Source organism: Hyla sarda, chromosome 1, assembly GCF_029499605.1.
Source record: "Hyla sarda isolate aHylSar1 chromosome 1, aHylSar1.hap1, whole genome shotgun sequence".
NCBI classification, from domain to species: Eukaryota; Metazoa; Chordata; class Amphibia; order Anura; family Hylidae; genus Hyla; species Hyla sarda.
The window spans coordinates 155939137-155959306 of record NC_079189.1 but is presented as its reverse complement, the minus strand read 5'-3'; the positions used below and the strand labels follow the sequence as shown (position 1 = coordinate 155959306).

Here is a 20170-nt window from a genome sequence, read left to right as displayed (position 1 = left end):
AAGCCAGGATTAGGGAATATAGTTGTGTTTGGCTTGATTCTGTATTTTTCTTTATAAAGCTATTAATATGCTGCCAGAATTGTGAGAACTATTTCTGTCACCAACAGAGTGATTGGTCTGCTGTTTCTATTAGATGGTAAAATAATAAGCGCTACAACTAGAAATATTGTATTAATGGTTTTAACCTCTAATTTGTAGGATCTGCTGGGTGATAGGAAATAGAAACACATTTGTTGATCCAGGGGTTGACACATCCTATACTATGTATGCTATACATATCATACTTCTCTCAGCTGAGGTTTGCCACAATTTCATCATTTTTGAAACAACAGCACAAAACTCCTCTGCTAATTGTTTGCTACAATGTATCATGTAAAACAGATCCGCCTGGGCACCAGGATGCTTAGAATATACTTGTGAGCAGACATGTATACCTACTACTCTGCCCCACCCCCTCCCCAAACCATATATGCTGATGACACACTGAAATTTTGTGATGTTAACCTCTTCAGGACACAGGTTGTATGAATACGCCCTGCATCCCCAGTCCTTAAGGACCGAGGGCGTATCCATACGCCCGTGGGAAATCCGGTCCCCACCACTAGCCGGTTGGGGACCAGAGCCGGATGCCTGCATTCAGCAGGCACCCTGGCACATCGCCCAGGGGGGTGCTGAAACCCCCCCATGTCGGCGATCGGAGAAAATCGCATGTCAATTCAGACATGTGATTTTCTCCAATTCCGGGCTGATCGGGTCTCTGGTGACCCGATCACCCGGAAAATAGGGCTGATCGGAGCTGTCAGCAACAGCCCCGATCAGCCTAAAGGATAGGAGTGAGGTCACAAAGCTGCAATCTCCTCCTATCCCCTGCCATTACTCAGAACGGAGTTCTGACCAATGGCAGCGCAGGACAGGGGGTTGCCATGGCAACCCCCCGTTCTGCCCGCCCCTGGATGTCGAGGGGCTCTGGGATGAAGATGGAGGCTGTACCTGCAGGAGAAGATGCCTGGGGACCTGGGATCTTCGCTGGAGCCTGCTGGATCTTTGCTCAGGTAGGGAATCGACAGTGTGGGGGGGGGGGGGGGAATTGAAAGTGAAAGTAAAATTATCTTTACTGTGGCAACCACTAGGGGGGCCAAACTGCAACTCCCAGCAACATCTGGAGAGTGCCCAAACAGTAGCCTCAAGTAAATCAAAGACTTACAGAGTATTGCTATGTTTTAATCTTCAATAAAGCTGGAAGTTTATAGAAGTGCTGGATCATCTTCTCGTTCTTATTTCTTCCCCCTGGCAAGGATCCATGCAGTGAAGATTAAAGGGCTTATCCAGGAATAGAAAAACACAGCTACACGTCTGTCTTCAGGTTGGGTGTGGTTTTACAACTTGGCTCCATTCACTTCAATGGAACTGAGATGCAGAACCAAACCCAACCTGCAGACAGAAGGGGACATGTTTTTGAAAGAAAGTAGCTCTGTTTTTTTTATATTCCTGGATAAGCCCTTTAATATCGTACAGAGGAATCTGGTTCTATTTCAAACAGTCCCTATCCTGTTATCCCATTTCAGAACCGTTGGGAAGTCCACATCGCATTGGTTATAAATATTTCATAAATCATAAGCTTAGGGTTGGGCTGGGCTTGCCTGATCTTCAAAGATATTTCTGGCATAGCAGCTTTCCTACAATCTTCCATTGCTTTCACCATGGCAAATCCAAACAGCATGTCCGGGGTCCTCGCCGGCCTGTTCATTTGGCTGTCGGCAGAACACCGCCTCTCCTACTGTTTTCTTTACATATTACCGCTATGATCGATCCTTTCTGGGATAAGCAAATCCCAACATTATGCTTGTCTTCCTACCCATCTTCCCTACTACCCTTGTTTGGTAATCCTGCCATTCTTGTGGACCAGGAAATATCTAATTTACTGGGTTTGCATTGCTACCCAACTTCTCAGATTAGTAATCTCTTCGGTCATTATCTGCATTCCCAGAAGTATGGTTATCGTATTCTGGTTTTTCAAGTTGCCTATGTCAGCTTTTGAGACCATGATGCCAAGTTATAATATTGTGTAATATGCTTCTATTACCTCTGTATGGCATTTTGTCCAGTTTTCATGCACAGAACTCACAACCGGAAATGCTGTAAAGAAAGTCTTTATTTTTCCCATTATTTCATGCAGCCAAACAATAAGCCATAAGTTCCATGGTCTCCAGGGGGCATGGCTATGCTGAAGTGAGTGGGTGGATAGCAGGGTGGAAGCAATTTACTGAAGTTATGCAATCCACCCCTCCACTGCAGCATAGCCACACCCCATGGAAGCCATGTGAGTTATGGCATAATATCTCTGTCCACAAGAATGCTGAAAAAGTTCAAGAGACAATAGTAAAATAAAAAAACTTTCACTGCAGCACATTTGGTTTCGATTGTGGTTTCCATGCACGAAAACAGGAAAAAGCAAGGCATGGAGTTACTTAAAGGATATTCAATGTATTATAACTTGGCATAATGGGCTCACCCAGATTCCATTACTCTCATAAAATTCGTTATTACCCTATACTCTGCATATGGAGGAGCTGGTGAGCTCTGATCAGGGGCAGGATGGCAAATTTGTTTCTATATGAGAAGACTGGCTGACATTTTAAGACTTGTAACTTGTCAATAGATAGACACTAGCACTGCTACTCCACAATATTACATATTTATAAAGCCAGTCAGTGAATGGTGGACTTCCAGGTAAATGGCATAATGGCTCTTTTAGATAAATTTAGGGATGCTCACATCCAAAAGGTTCAGTTCAAGCAAATAAATCACATAAGATGATAAGAATGATGGAGCACTCACCCCAAATGTATGATCTTTAGATGCTTTATTCTATAACGGACATCACAGGGCACGATACAGAAGCAAGGTAGACAGGTGAAAACATGAGGAGCAGCTCCATTCGTCTGTTCTCCCCTGCCTCATGTCTGCACCTGTCTACCTTGCTCCTGTATTGTGTCCAGTGATGTCTGTTATGCATTAAAGCATCAAAAGATCATACATTTGGGGTGAGTGCTCCATCATTCTTATCATCTTATGTGATAGAATTTGTAACTTGGTTGAGAGATCAGCAATTGGGTTGTTACCATCTGTCTGGGCCCCTAGTTCTCTGTGCTACAATTTATATTGCAATCTACTTGACTTTATGGTGTTACTGATGCTATTTCTGATGCTATTGCATACTTGCTGGCCAAATAGTTTTCCCACACAGAGTAGCAAAGGTTGGAGTAACTGTAGTGTCACTGACTAAATTGTATGGACTAATGTTCAACACTATATTTTAAGGGATTTATAAGGGATGATTATATCCAAGCTCCCTGGTACTTAAAGGGGTCATCTAGACAAAGGATAGGGGATAAGATGTCAGATCACCGCGGTCCCGCTGCAGCACCACACTATCATTACAGCACAGAGCGAGTTCGCTCTGTGCACAATGACGGGCGATACAGGGGACGGAGCAGCGTGATGTCATGTCTCCGCCCCTCGTGACATCACAGCCCGCCCCCTTAATGCAAGTCTATGGCGGGGGCGTGACAATTGCCACGCCCCCTCCCATAGACTTGTATTGAAAGGGGCGGGCCGTGATGTCACGAGGGGGCGGAGCCGTGACGTAACGATGCTCCGGCCCCTGTATTGCCCATCATTACGTGCAGAGCGAACTCTCTTTGTGCTGTAATGATAGCGGGACCCCAGCGATCTGACATCTTATCCCCTATCCTTTGGATAGGGGATAAGATGTCTAGGGGCAGAGTACCCCTTTAAGGACGAAGAACATTTCGGTCCCCGCCGCGTGCCGGGCGGGGACCGGACTGGAGTGACTGCTGATATCTATGGACAGTGTTGTGGCTCCCTGGATCCTATGGAAGCCGGTGAGTTGCCTAGCAACATCTGGAGGGCTACAGTTTGAGACCACTCTACAGTGGTCTCTAAACTGTAGCGCCCCCCCTCCTTCCCAGATGTTGCAAAACTACAACTCCCAGCATGTCCAGACAGCCGTGTGCTGTTTGGGCATGCTGGGATTTGCAGTTTTGCAACAGCTGGAGGGCTACAGTTTTGAGATCACTGTGCAGTGTCTCTAAACTGTAGCCCTCCAGATGTTGCAAAACTGCAAATCCCAGCATGCCAAAACAGCAAACAGCTGTCTCGGCATGCTGGGAGTTGTAGTTGCGTACCTCCAGCTGTTGCATAACTACATCTCCAAGCAGGCCCTTCAGCGATCAGTACATGCTGGGAGTCGTAGTTTTGCAACAGCTGGAGGCACACTGGTTGGAAAATACTAAGTTAGGTAACAGAACCTGAAGGTTTTTCAACCAGTGTGCCTCCAGCTGTTGCAAAGGTACAACTCCCAGCATGCACGGTCTGTCAGTACATGCTGGGAGTTGTAGTTTTGAAACACCTGGAGGTTTGCCCCCCTCCATGTGAATGTACAGGGTAAATTCACACGGGCGGGTTTACAGTGAGTTTTCTGCTTCAAGATTGGGCTGTGGCAAATTTTTCGCCGCATCGCAAACTCCTAGCAGGAAACTCACTGTAAATCTCCGCCAGTGTGAATATACCTAAAAACACTACACTAACACATAATAAAGGGTAAAATTCTACATGTACACCCCCCCCCCCACAATAAAAATGAAAAACGTATCGTACGGCAGCGTTTCCAAAACGGAGCATCCAGCTGTTGCAAAGCAACAACTCCCAGCACTTCCGGACAGCCACTGACTGTCCAGGCATGCTGGGAGTTTAGTAACAGCTGGAGGCACCCTGTTTGGGAATCACTGGCATAGAATACCCCTATGTCCGCCCTCTATGCAACCCCTAATTTAGTCCTCAAATGCGCATGGCGTTCTCTCACTTCAGAGCCCTGTCGTATTTCAAGGAAACAGTTTAGGGCCACATATGGGGTATTTCCGTACTCAGGAGAAATTGAACTACAAATTTTTAGGGGCTTTTTCTCCTTTTACTCCTTATGAAAAGGAAAAGTTGGGGGCTACACCAGCCTGTAAGTGTAAAAACAGAAAACATTTTACACTAACATGCTGGTGTTGCCCCATACACTATTTTTTTTATAGGCGGTAAAAGTAAAAAAAGACCCCCAAAATTTGTAACGCAATCTCTCCTGAGTACGGAAATACCCCATATGTGGGTGTAAAATGCTCTGCGGGTGCACAACAAGGTTCAGGATTGAGAGCGCACTTTGTACATTTGAGGCCTAAATTGGGGATTTGCACAGGGGTGGCTGATTTTACAGCGGTTCAGACAAACGCAAAAAAATAAATACCCATATGTGACCCAATTTTGAAACTACACCCCTCACAGAACGTAATGGGTATAGTGAGCCTTAACACCCCACAAGTGTTTGAAGAATTTTCATTAACGTTGAATGGGAAAATGAAAAAAATAAAAATAAATAATTCTCACTAAAATGCTGGTGTTACCCTAAATTTTTCATTTTCACAAGGGAAAATAGGAAAAAAAAAGCCCCCCAAAATTTGTAACCCCATTTCTTCTGAGTAAGAACATACCCCATATGTGGATGTAAAGTGCTCTGCTGGCGCACTACAATGCTCAGAAGAGAAGGAGCGCCATTGGGCTTTTGGAGAGAAAATTTGTCCGGAATTGAAGGCCACTTGTATTTACAAAGCCCCCATCATAGGTGTGCGCACGGGGTGTGCCTGGGCACACCCTAATCAAGCCCGAGGGGGGGATCTGTGGCCATCACTGAGCAGCCCGCAGGGGGCCCCCATCACATTCTGGACTTCCCTGTGTCCCGAAAGATCTTTTCAGGACACAAGGATGTCTGTTACCTTTCTGCGGCGGCCCTCGCGTTAACTTTAAAAAAGCAGGGGCCGCCGGGAGTTAGCGCAGGCAGGGACATCACTGATGTCCCTTGCGTGCGCCCATAGCAACGGAGGAGCGGAGCATCGACGAGGAGGACTTGCATCGGCCAGCATGGTAAGTCACCAGCACCAGCTGGCAGCATGTCATCTTCAGTGTTACGACCACCGCTCCTCCATTCCCAGGACCAACTGCTTTACTGCACCTAATGTGGGGGAACTGTACTGCACCTAGTTTAGAGGAACTATACTGCACCTAATGTGGGGGAACAGTACTGAATTTTTTTATTTTTCATTTACACATCCAAATTTAACAAAAAGTCGTAAAACACCTGTGAGGCGTTAAGGCTCCCTGTACCCCTTTTTACGTTCCTTGAGGGGTGTAGTTTCCAAAATGGCATGCCATCTGGGGTTTTTTCTGCTGTTCTGGCACCATAGGGGCTTCCCAAATGCGACATGCCCCCCAAAAACCATTTCAGCAAAATCCCCTCTCCAAAATCCCATTGTCGCTCCTTCCCTTCTGAGACCTCTACTGCGCCCACCGAACACTTATCCACATATGAAGTATTTCCTTACCCGAGAGAAATTGGGTTACAAATTTTGGGGGGCTTTTCTCCTGTTACCCCTTGTAAAAATTCAAAAACTGGGTCTACAAGAACATGTGTGTAAAAAATGAAGATTTTACATTTTCTCCATCACTTTGCTGCTACATTGCTATTACTGAATGTCATTTTGAATACTTTGAGGGGTGCAGTTTTTATAATGGGGTCATTTGTGGGGTATTTATATAATAAGGCCCTTCAAATCCACTTCAAAACTGAACTGGTCCCTGAAAAATTCAGATTTTGAAAATATTGTGAAAAATTGGAAAATTGCTGATGAACTTAAAAGCCCTCTGATGTCTTCCAAAAGTAAAAACATGTCAACTTTATGATGCCAACATAAAGTAGACATATTGTATATGTGAATCAATATATAATTTATTTGGAATATTCATTTTCCTTACGAGCAGAGAGCTTCAAAGTTAGAAAATGCTAAATTTTCTATTTTTTCATCAAATTTTGGACTTTTTGAAATGATGCAAGTATTGACAAAAGTTTACCACTAACAAAGTAGAATATGTCACAAAAAAAAAAAAAAACTCTGAATCAGAATGAAAGGTAAAAGCATTCCAGAGTTATTAATGCTTAAAGTGACAGTGGTCAGATGTGCATAAAACGCTCTGGTCCTAAAGTGAAATTTGGCTTGGTCCTTAAGGGGTTAAAGTGACCCTGCAGTTATATGGAGGCATCCATATTGCTGACAGTGCAGTTTCAGCAGTTGACTACATATCCCAGAATGAGCAGACTCATCATTTTCATTTCAAAATAGTGTGGAAGAAACTGGAGTACCTGGAGGAAACCCACGCAAAGAAGGAAAAAACGCTTTGCAGATTTTTCCCTTGGTTAGACTCAAACCAGGACTACAACGCTGGAAGGGAAACCATGCTAATGAGTAAACTATTTGTTTAAAATCTGTATTAGTATTGACAATCGTGATCCGTTGAAAAAAAAAAATCTTAGTATTTCTAGTATTTACATACAAGATATTTAACCAAATTGTTTTTACAATGTGTCCCTTGAGTCAATGATCTTTTAATAGTATGGTTTCTTTTTCATCCCACGGTAGCATGAATAGTCACCTTTCCCTATCTCTAGGTCTGATAAAGTCTAAATGCACATTTTTCTCCTGTCTATGGTGGATTGAATTGCCTGCCTTTATTCTTATCTTTCAGCTGTGGCATTATTCAACCCCTTGGCTGGAGTCCTGTGAGACGCCCAAAGTCTCTTGGGGACATGGTGGATTCTGTGAGCAAAAAATAAATAAAAATAAAAGTAGAAAAGTAGAAACTGACACAGCTATCTCTAAATCCTTTCAAATCCCATTCTGATTAAGCCAGACAGAAGCTGAAAGTGATTCCACTCCTGAACAGATATCATAATAAAGCTTCACATTTAACAGTGGGGGTAATGTCTATTGTACCATATTTGCTTACTATGTGTCTTTAGGAAATGTATCATCAGGAAAGCACATACTTTTTTTTTCTTTTTCTGTGTGACCATATTTGCACTAGCCACTGGTGCACACACATTGGCTAATAGTTTCTGTTATTTAGCTCACTTTTAAAGAGAACCAATCATCAGATTTTACCCTATAGAATGCTTGGCAAAGTTTAATATAGGGTAAAATCTTTATCCTCACCATCCCCTGGGGATGCTCCTGCCCCCAGGGATGGTGAGGATATGAACACGGGACAAGGTGAGAGGAGCTCCCCGCCCAGGGGACTACTTAAGAGGCCGGCGAGGAGCAGTTTATAAGTTCATATCCTCACCATCCCCGCAGACAGGAATGTCCCCCAGAGATGGTGAGGATAAAGATTTTACCCTATATAATGCTTTGCGAAGTGTTCTATAGGGTAAAATCTGATGATTGGTTCCCTTTAAGCTCTGTTATGTTTACTGGGGCATAGTCAGCAGATAAATATTATTAGGGACCAGAGGATTTAATGATAAATGACTGCTCCATAAGGCAAGATAGTAACACTCTACACATAGATAAGACTGTGTATGATTCACTCCTCAGTAACTCCCTGGTCTGCGGATAGAGCTGTACTCTCTTCTTTTTCTTAGTTTTTATGGACAATTTCAGTCTATTAACTATGATCCATTAAATCTGCCATAAAAGCACACTCTAGGGAATATACAGACAATGCAGAAAAGATGTGTGTGTGTGTCAGTAATGTCGCAGCCACAGATCAATTTCTGTGTGGAAAAAGTCTGCAGTATGTGGATAGTATTGTATAAACCTCCACTACATGCACAGTGCTGTAATTTGCTGCAGATAAATCCACTACCTGCGTATACAGCTTTGAGCCATGCAGGACACGACCGGAGAACTCTAGAGTCATGGCCGTAAATGTTGGCATCCCTGAAATTTCTCTAGAAAATTAAGTATTTCTCACAGAAAAGAATTGCAGTAACACATGTTTTGCTATACACGTGATTATTCCCTGTGTGTGTATTGGAACTAAACCAAAAAAGGGAGAGGAAAAAAAAGCAAATTGGACTAATGTCACACCAATCTCCAAAAATGGTCTGGACAAAATTATTGGCACCCTTTCAAAATTATAGAAAAATAAGATTGTTTCAAGTATGTGATGCTCCTTTTAACTCACCTGGGGCAAGTAACTGTCTGAGGACTTGAGAACCAAAATTGTGGGAAAATATCTCAAGGTTACAAGTCCATCTCCAGAGATCTAGATTTGCCTTTGTCCACAGTGCCCAACATTATCAAGAAGTTTGCAACCCATGGCACTGTAGCTAAACTCCTGGGCGTGGACGGAAGAGAAAAATTTATGAAAGGTTTCAACACAGGATAGTCTGAATGGTGGATAAGCAGCCCCAAAAAAGTTCCAAAGATATTCAAGCTGTCCTGCAGGCTCAGGGAGCATCAGTTTCAGCAAGAACTATCAGTCAACATTTAAATGAAATGAAATGCTATGGCAGGAGACCCAGGAGGACCCCACTGCTGACACAGACATAAAAAAGCAAGACTACATTTTGCCAAAATGAACTTGAGTAAGCCAAGATTCTTCTGGGAAAACATCTTGCGCACAGATTAGACGAAGATAGAGCTTTTTGGAAAGCACATCATTCCACTGTTTACTGAAAATGGAATGAGGCCTACAAAGAAAAGAACACAGTACCTACAGTGAAATATGGTGGAGGTTCAATGATGTTTTTGGTTGATTTGCTGCCTCCGGCACTGGGTGCCTTGAATGTGTGCAAGGCATCATGAAATCTGAGGATTACCAATGGATTTTGGGTCTCACTGTACAGCCCAGTGTAAGAAAGCTGGGTTTGCGTCTGAGATCTTGGGTCTTCTAGCAGGACAATGACCCCAAACATACATGAAAAAGCACCCAGAAATGGAAGGCAACAAAGCGCTGGAGAGTTCTGAAGTGGCCAGCAACGAGTCCAGATCTAAATCCCATTGGAGAGATTTTATAATTGCTGTTGGGAAAAGACGCCCTTCCAATAAGAGAGACTGGAGCAGTTTGCAAAGGAAGAGTGGTCCAAGATTCCGGCTGAGAGGTGTAAGAAGCTTATTGATGGTTACAGGAAGCGACTGATTTCCGTTATTTTTTCCAAAGGGTGTCCAACCAAATATTAAGTTAAGGGTGCCAATAACTTTGTCCAGCCAATTTTTGGAGTTTGGTGTGACATTATGTCTAATTTGCTTTTTTGCCTCCCTTTTTTGGTTTAGTTTCAATACACACAAAGGGAATAAACATGTTAAGAGCAAAACATGTGTTACTGCAATCCTTTTCTGTGAGAAATACTTCATTTTCTAGAAAAATTTCAAAGGGTGCCAATGTTTACGGCCATGACTGTATAAAAACATACAGCTTTAATTTTTATAAGGAAGTAAAATTCAATGATCTTTCCAGCGGTTTAAAAAAATCAGCACAAAAATATCCATAGCCTTTAAAGTGCAGATCTGTTTCCTGATCGCAAAATTAAGTAACTTTCTAAATAGTCTTCAATAGAAATTCAGAGTTTTACCTACCCTCCTTCCCGCATTGTGTCCGTTCCAGGAAAGGCTCCTCTGGGAACATCCATATGTAGTCATAATAAACGGCTATGCTTGGAAAAGCCAAGCCAATCAGGAGACGAGAGGCCCAGGTGCTTGTCACAGATGCCTGTGATTGTGGAGTTTCCTTTCACTAGTGTGTATAGTTATCCCTGTGTTACTAGACCTTCACCATTGCCTGATTTCTGACTCAGTCTCTTCCCTGCCATTTTGGACCTGACTCACCTGGTTTGACCCCTGCTTGTATTACTTTGCCTCTGGTTTCCAATTTGGTTATGCATTGTTCTCTGGATTGACCTAACCTTTCTCCACCCCCACCCCCTTGCCTCAGCACTTAGTGAGTGTAGGGACAGTCACCAGTTGAGGGCCCCTGTTTAGGGCAAATCATCCAAGTAGGAAGGGGCAGTGGTTTGGGTAAGTTGAGGGCTGCAATGTTCCCTACCTATTAAGAAAGTAATATGCACCTGCTACTAAGGGAAAAATAAGTCTGTTAAAGTCTGACTGACTTTTTGCTTTCTTAAAAGGGTACTCCGTTGGAAAACTTTTTTTTTTTTGTAATCAACTGGTGCCAGAAAGGTTAACAGGTTTGTGAATTTCTTCTATTAAAAAAATCTTTATTCCTCCAGTACTTATCAGCTGCTGTATGCTCCAGAGGAAGTTGTTTAGCTATTTTCTGTCTTACCACAGTGCTCTCTGCTGACACCTCTGTCCGAGTCAGGAACTGTCAGGAGCAGGAGAGGTTTGCTATGGGGATTTGCTCCTACTCTGCACAGTTCCTGACACTGACCACAGTGCTCTCTACTGACACCTCTGTCTGACAGTAAAGAACTTCCTCTAAGTACTGGAAGGATTAAGATTTTAAATAGAAGTAATTTACAAATCTGTAACTTTTTGGCACCTGTTGACTCCAGTGTTTCCAACTGGAGTACCCCTTTAATGTTGGTAATAACTGCAGGGGGGGGATAGCAGAGAGTGGATAAACCTTGGAGCAAAGCTCAAACAGGCTGGGAAGGAGAGCACACAGCACTCATACAGCACATTGTAGAAGCAAAAGTTAGCCACATTTATTATGTTTTTTCTTTTGCGGTATTTTCTGCATAGTAAGCAAATCAAGTATTGATCTAAAGTTGCTGCCAGTCCAGCCCGTCTACTCAGTGCAAATTACATAAAAGGAAAACTAATCTATAAGCACTCATGATTGTTTTATGGAAAAACAAACAAACAGAAGAAGGTTAAAGAGAGGAAAACATAGGTTCACCACACATGTTGTGGTGGTGTGCTCCCAACAGATCCAGCAAGCTTAAAAGGGTACTCCAGTGCCAAAAAGTTACACAGAATTGTAAATTACTTCTATTAAAAAATCTTAATTCTTCCAGTACTTATCAGCTGCCGTATACTACAGAGGAAGTTCTTATCTTTTTTAATTTATTTTCTGTCTGACCACAGTGCTCTCTGCTGACACCTCTGTCTGTGTCAGGAAGTGTCCAAGGCAGGATTGGTTTGCTATGGTGATTTTCTTCTACTCTGGACAGTTCCTGATACGGACAGAGGTGTCAGCAGAGAGTACTGTGGTCAGACAGAAAAGAAATTCAAAAAGAAAAGAACTTCACTGGAGTACCCCTTTAATGGGCCAACATAGACCACTAGTGACTATGTTGTATCTATTTTCCAAAGATATACAGAATTAATGGTGTATCATCATAAGTTTTTCAGTCCCACAGGTACATTCAGAAAATGGACTCAACATAGCCACTAGTTGACTACATTTCTTTATTAAACTCATTGGGTCCATTGGCTACAATATATGTTGGCCTTAGACATAATGCTGACGTATACACCAAGCATAAGGGAAAAATGTGAAGGGAACAAAGATCAAGACCTGTCACACAAACTGCACACACTTCACCAGAAAATAAAACTTTACTCATATTACTGTAAAAAATATATATGTATCTTTGATAAGCTGAACAACCGGAAAAAAAACCAAAATGGACAGTATTCCCCAATAACCTTAATACTATGCAGATATGAGAGAAAAAGACCTCTTACATAAAAGCTGTTTAAAAAAATATAACAGTTTTTGTTGACCACACCAACCAATCACAGCTCAGCCTCCCTTTTTCCTTTACACGAGCTGCACTGTGATTGATTACTATAGGCAACAAAGAAAGTTTTTCTTTTACACAGTTTTTGCTCAAATAATTTTTCAAACCCAGAATAAAATGTTTTTCCAGTTAGAAAACTGTCGAACCATGTATTTTGTGGTGCTCTAAGAAGCAATCTGCAAGGAACGTGCCTTATGTCAGGACAAGAGGTGTATAAACAGCAGAAGGGGGCCTGTATCAAAACATAATAGGGACGCCTACTGATGCATGCCATAGCAAACAACTAGCCTAAAACAAGGGGGAGATAGCACATACATATAACTTCTCCCCGCAACTCCGTTAGGAGAAACTTACAGTTCTTTCACCCGCACTAAACCCAATAAACTGGTTTATAGTGCGGGTGAAGAGCTTTAAAAATGCAGGGTTACTTATTCATTTCTGTGGCTCCTGTGGAGTGTTCTGTCCCTTTCTTTTATTTATATTGAGTCCCAGCATGCATAGGAGACTGGGAGCCAGCTTGCCAGGCTCCCCTGCCTCATAATTATTCATTCCCCGCACTGCCCCCTTCTTCAATACTGAAAGTCTTCACTATGACGTGAAGGCAGCGTTATTTGCACTCTGCTCAACTCCCCTCCCCCCTCCCCCTCTTATGTCCTAATAATATCAGAGGGAAGACTTTGAATAATCAAGACGGGGGTGGTGTGGGGAATGAATATTTATAAAGGAAGGGGAGCTTGGTGAGCCGTCTTCCCGCCTCCAAAGCTTGAGTGCAATATAAAAAAATAAACTTCCGAGCAGCTGCATTGTGTATTATGTATTTGTATGTTGTAATTGTAAAGTAAAACTTGAGGTTTTGCAATCCTGCTTCTGATAACTACTGTAAGGGTATCCAATACTATGGAATATCCGCCCGGACAAATTTCACCACCTGTAATAAATCTGCACTCTGACCAGACATACATGCGCTGTCCCCACTGATGGTAACGCAGTTCCACACAGTAAAGTTATAATTTATTTTGCAGTGCAAAGTAAACACAGCATTCAGGTTCTTAAAATGAACATTGAAACTATTCAAATAGTAGGTAATGTGAAAAATATTTTTATTAGGAATTGTTGGTGATGTTTTTTCTAATCTTCCATTTTCCATCCTGTTCTGTACAGATAACTTCCTGTTCTCACAGCTCAGCCTTCCCCTCTCTATAGAAAAACCTCTGCACAGGTCACCGGCCATGCCCAGAAAACATTTCAATTCATGCTAATATATCAGCTCAAAACTGCTGTAAAGCATATGTCTGAATGCTGTTAAAACAGCCCAGGCAAGCAAACAGCCCCCACAATAATTTACAAATATGAAATAATACAATTTTACAATCACGAAATAAGCACTTGGAAATAATAATAAAACATTTTAATATCTTGCTTTAGTCGGTAAAACATCTAGATTATAGATTATTGTACCTAGGATGATTATGGTACTATGATAACTAGGTGGTACATTATCAGACTATAAAGTACAAACTAGTAAGTCTCATGGAAAAACCTGACCGAAGAGAGAGAACTTATGTAAGGGAAGTCTATCAGGAAGACCTACACAAGCTATTGGTTACAAAGTCACAAACATACCTGCAAATAATAAGTGCCCTTTGGCTGTGCATACAACATAAGGAAGCTGTAGTCAAGGTTTTGCTTTGTTCTCCATCTGGGGAAAAAAAAAAAAAAAAATCAACAGTTTCAATATGTCCAACCTGACTAACTTGCTCTAAGCTGAATTACCAGATCCCAGATGATAAAACAGGTCAAAAGGTGGCAAAAGGCAATGTTGGATGACTGGAGAGGAGCTAATAGCTACCAAACATTGTAATGATAAGCTAAAGGTAATCCAGAAGAGGACATTCAATGACTTTAGGAGACCTAAAATACTAAAGGGGGTTTTCAGTTTTGTGGTAAAAGAACATATTCTTTGTAAAATGAAAAGTTCTGCAACAGGTTAATAAAACTTTGTAATTTTTTTCCCATATGTTTTAAATTATGTATGTTTGATGTCCATGTAAATGGAATCATTTTTATTCATATGCAAAAGGCTTAAAAACCTTTCTTGATTCAATGATCCTCTCAGCTGAGATTTTGGTATGATGAAAGGAATGTGTCAGCATTTTAATTTTCTTATAAATAAAATAATTCTATCAAGATAAAGCATTTCATTTATGTATTTAGTTACTGTATAGGACAATGTAGTTTTAATGTTATTTATTAATACAGTGTGTACTGGGGGCTGCCATTACTGTAGCCTCTTTGTGGTGTGTCACTTCACAACACCTACACAGTTGCTTTATGGCAGGCACAGGGCATAAGAAAGTTAAGACAGAGTGTCTCATAGAAAAGCATAGGCTGCTTACTGCACATGTGCATAGCACAGGCTAGGAGAAATGAAAGGGAGAACTGGCACCATTTTCTTGAAATCCCTGAGGAGCAGTGACCGATCAAGAGACATCTAGTCTGTTCTTTACCGCTCTTCAGACACACACAAAATGGTTACAGTGGAATTAAAAACTACAAAACCCCCTTCCACCTTGCACATAGACAGAGGAGGAAGGTAGATGGGTGAGGGCTAGTTTGCAGCAGCCAGACAAGTTGCTTGCTTTCACCAGATTCCTCATGTTCACTCCCTCTGCTGGTCAACAGTGGGAGATCTGACAAGTACATTTTTCATATTTTGGGACAAGTAAATTTTTTTTTTTATATTTCCAAATATATATTGAAACATTTTTTAACCTCTTAAAAAAATAAATAAATAAATCACATCTGGTGACATATTCCCTTTAAATCCAATCCAGGCAGTCCTAGAGAGCTGTCACAATTATCCTTTGATTATTTTATATGCTGCTTAAATCTACCAATTGAGCATAAAGATAGATCAGGCTAAACTGGTGCATTATGAGAAGCAGGCATTACATAATTTCAATAAATAAAACATATTTACAATTTGTTTATCTTAAATAATTTTGTTTTCCCAAACTTTGCATATATCAACCAAGTACAATCAAGCAATTTATCTTCTTAGACAAAAATGCTTCTTTCTCCTGCTAGCAAGCCCCCCCCCCCCCCCTCCTACTAAACAGTCATCCACACTGAAAAATCAGCTCAGTTTTGTCCTGGTTTGTCCTGCATCTCACTCAAAAGCAAGACAACTCTATGCAGGGGGGGATACCTGGAAACACACAAGCTATTGAGACAGAGAGACACAGTAAAAGGACAATTACCATATATACTCGAGTATAAGCCGAGTTTTTCAGCACGATTTTTCATGCTGAAAACACCCCCCTCGGCTTATACTCGAGTGAACTCTCCACCCGCAGTGGTCTTCAACCTGCGGACCTCCAGAGGTTTCAAAACTACAACTCCCAGCAAGCCCGGGCAGCCATCGGCTGTCCGGGCTTGCTGGGAGTTGTAGTTTTGAAACCTCCGGAGGTCCGCAGGTTGAAGACCACTGCGGCCTTCGACATCATCCAGCCCCCTCTCACCCACTTTAGTTCTGTACAGTACTCGCCTCCGCTCGGCGCTGGTCCGGTGCTGCAGGACTGTCCGGAGAGAAGGTCGTCCGGTGGGATAGTGGTTCCGGGCTGCTATCTTCACCGGGGAGGCCTCTTCTAAGCGATTCGGGCCCGGCCCCAGAATAGTCACGTTGCCTTGACAGCGACGCAGAGGTACGTTCATTGCCAACGTACTTCTGCGTCATCGTCAAGGCAACGCCTCTATTCTGGGCCCGAAGCGCGGAAAAGAGGCGCCCCCAGTGAAGATAGCAGCCCGGAACCACTATCCCACCGGACGACCTACTCACCGGACAGTCCTGCAGCACCGGACCAGCGCCGAGCGGAGGCGAGTACTGTACAGAACGGGGGAGTACTGTACAGAAAGGGGGTGAGATGGCTGCCCGGGCTTGCTGGGAGTTGTAGTTTTGAAACCTCTGGAGGTCCGCAGGTTGAAGACCACTGAGGGCGGATGATGACAAGAGGATGATGAAGGGGGGTGTGTGGGATGATTACAAGGGGATGATGAAGGGTGGTGGGGATGATGACAAGGGGATGATGAAGGGGGGGGTGTGGGATGATGACAAGGGGATGATGACAGGTGATGATGATGAGGGTCTGGATGATGACAGGCGGTGATGATGATGAGGATGTTAATGACGGGTCTGGATGATGACAGGGGGGGGGGATGATGTATTTCCCACCCTAGGCTTATACTAGAGTCAATAACTTTTCCTGGGATTTTGGGTTGAAATTAGGGGTCTCTGCTTATACTAGAGTATATATGGTAAGTAAAAGATGTGTTTGTGCAGTGTATGGCAGACACCAAAGATGTTAGGCTGTGTCCATCAGCTCTGGGAGAATGGAATGTTATGTATAAAGAATGCAGATTTGCTGAAAATGGCATAAAATGTATATAATGGCCAGAAATATTGCTGCTTGGCTGCCCTATGTACACACATAGGGCAGCCTAACCTGAAAAGCCAGCTGAACTGACCCAAACACGTTAAAGGGGTACTCCAGGGAAGATTATATATATATATATATATATATATATATATATATATATATATACAGATATGTTCCGTGTAAACCATCCTGCCAGATATGCATGGTTCCTGTGGCCTCTGTTGTCTTCTCTGACTACCTGATATTATTTGCCACACTTCTCTCCCCTTGCCTACATGTCCCAGAAATCATTGCAGCTCTGCCAGCCCCCACCTTCCTGCTCTGAGCAGCAAAGAGAGATTTAGTGTCTGATTGGCTAAGGCTGCACACACCTCCGAGTCCTTAGCACTAAGAGAGCATTACTCATCAGTGCAGGGCAGAAATCACATGGTATGTTCCTCTCAGGAGGGTGGGGGCTGCTTTCAGAGAGAGACTTTGACAGAGAAAGTGGCCGGCTGATTGATTTAATTTCTTTTACTTCATGCATATAAGTGACAACCAAAGAGGGGACACTGCTCTATATAGCCAATGAATGATATTTAGTCAAATATGTTGATGAGAGGGAAAGGATGGGCTATGGTACCCCTTTAAAATAGTTTCTCTTCTGCAACAGGTATGTCTTATTAGGGTTCAGGAAAGCTGAAAGTGTAGTTACCTGACCTGACAGACATCTCATCTAACAGAATGATTACTGGATGGCATCCAGCACATCATATTGTATTAGAAGAAATGCCAGCTGCAGGAGAGAAATGCGCCAATATATACAATGTAATACAAAACAGTTTTATTTGTAGAATTGTGCATACTTCACTCGATCTTTGGAGTCCCCAAATGTTTCCTTAATATTTGAGAAATCTGGGTAAAATGTTGAAGGTGGAGATACAATCTCAAGCACACCAGACTGTATTTCATGAGGAAAACTGCAATAAAAAAAGATTTTTATTACTTACTTCGTTAGTTATTCTATAGTAAAAGTATTTAGTTACATAGTTAGTACGGTCGAAAAAAGACATATGTCCATCAAGTTCAACCAGGGAATTGAAGGGTAGGGGTGTGGCGCGATATTGGGGAAGGGATGCGATTTTATATTTCTTCATAAGCATTAATGTTATTTTGTTCCAGGAATGTATCTAATCCTGTTTTAAAGCTGTTAATTTTTCCTGCTGTGACCAGTTCCTGAGGTAGACTGTTCCATAAGTTCACAATTCTCATTGTAAAGAAGGCGTGTCGCCCCTTGAGACTAAACTTTTTCTTCTCCAGACGGAGGGAGTGCCCCCCGTCCTTTGGGGGGGGGGGGGGGGGTTTAACCTGGAACAGTTTTTCTCCATATTTTTTGTATGGGCCATTAATATACTTATATACGTTTATCATATCCCCCCTTAAACGTCTCTTCTCAAGACTAAACAATTGTAACTCCTTTAATTGCTCCTCATAGCTAAGATGTTCCATGCCCCATATTAGTTTAGTCGCGCATCTCTGCACCCTTTCCAGCTCCACAGTGTCCCTTTTATATACAGGCGATCAAAACTGAACAGCATATTCCAGGTGAGGCCGTACCTTATTGTAACTAACCAATAACTGTGTGGACCCCCTTATTGGTCATGAAAGCAACACTGCCACTGAGTTCCATACTTTTTTTCAGGAAATAAGTGACAGATTATGGTATTGTCAGGAGACTGGACACACGGCAATGGTGCTTTACACTATAACTGGGGAACTGTTATCTGGCTATGGTTAACAAGCCAATGTGCTTTTTGAGGTGAACAGTGACTTAGCTGCAATGCTGTAAATGCTGTCTTTCCTGCTATTGTTTTTTTTTTTACACTACATGTGGGTTCACAGATGAAGGGTCCAATGGATCCAATTATATGCAATGTATCAGAATGTAAATCTGCAGCAGAAGATTAACAGTGTGGATTTGTTGGTACAGATAATTGCACATATGTAGATTTTGAAATGCCTTGAAAAAATAGTTAATGTGCACATCCCTTGTGGAACTTTATATGGTTTAGCATTACAGATCTATTTGAACCCTCAATAGGTTCATTTGAGCATTGCTTCTGTGAAAGGCCAACAGTTACTCAATGCCTATGGCACTCTCAGGATGCAAGAAGAATTAGTAGGACATAACCAGACTAAACACTCACCTATCTTTAATATTGTCAGCAAGTTGATTCACATATTGGGTATGGACCTTAAAAATGAAAATGCAAAATAAAATTTACCAGATGTGTGAACTGTGTCATTTAAACAATTCTACAGTAAGCTATCAGAGATTGCAGATAACACTGTCCTTTAAACTCCCTTTTAGGAGTTTTCATAATAGGTTGAAGTCAATAGGCGGTGCTCAGAATAAACCAACAGACTTCTACAAGCCTCACCAAGGCCTAATAGGATAGTGCCTATACAGGCTTAAATATATGTCCCTGATCCCATCAGGCCTTGAGGATAGGTAGTTTTTTTTTTACCCTACATGGATGCAACATGCAGAGTTGCCAATCCTCAAACATTTACATATTCTTATACTGTCAATTCCAGAATGGTAGAATATATTTTCTTTCATTTATATATATAAGACATTTCATAGTGTATCTAAAGGATACTTAAAACAAAACCAAAGAAATACACATTTGGTTGGCAAAAGTACATATTTTGCATATTCAAGTTTGCATCTCAAAATACCTAAAATATAATTCCTTCAAAGTTTAACTTTTTTTTTTATCACTTCTGACCAGTATCCTAGTCATTGGTGGCAGACAGCAGCCAATCATGAGCATATTGACTACTACAGGGACTGTTCAATCATAAGTGGCCAATGGTTAGAACACACAGCCCAACAGCAATGGCAGACATTAGGAAAACCTCTGATCTCAGCAGTTTAATGCCCATGAATGACACTGATCTTGGCATTCGAAAGGAAAAATATAAACTAGGAGACCTAATTCCCCCCCCCCCCCCCCCATACACATCTATACAGGTCACAGGCAATCCCTGACATCACGAGAATTGACTTTAGCTTTGGATGAGGATGGCAATTATCCTGGAGTTGTCTTTATGTCCATTAGCAAGATGGAGTTGTGATTTTTTTTAT

The 20170-nt window shown here is 42.1% G+C and overlaps 1 protein-coding gene across 2 annotated transcripts in view; it reads right to left on the bottom strand.

Annotated features, from left to right (window-relative positions):
• Positions 1-20170, bottom strand: part of MGAT4D (MGAT4 family member D) — a 165521-nt gene that overhangs the window by 38090 nt on the left and 107261 nt on the right. For both annotated transcript variants that reach the window (XM_056562925.1, XM_056562926.1), the window contains exons 5-7: positions 19227-19273; positions 17886-17999; positions 14228-14303 (exon numbers count right to left, since the gene is read on the bottom strand). In XM_056562925.1, coding sequence (XP_056418900.1) covers positions 14228-14303; positions 17886-17999; positions 19227-19273 — 237 coding nt within the window. The remainder of the gene's footprint in view (positions 1-14227; positions 14304-17885; positions 18000-19226; positions 19274-20170) is intronic.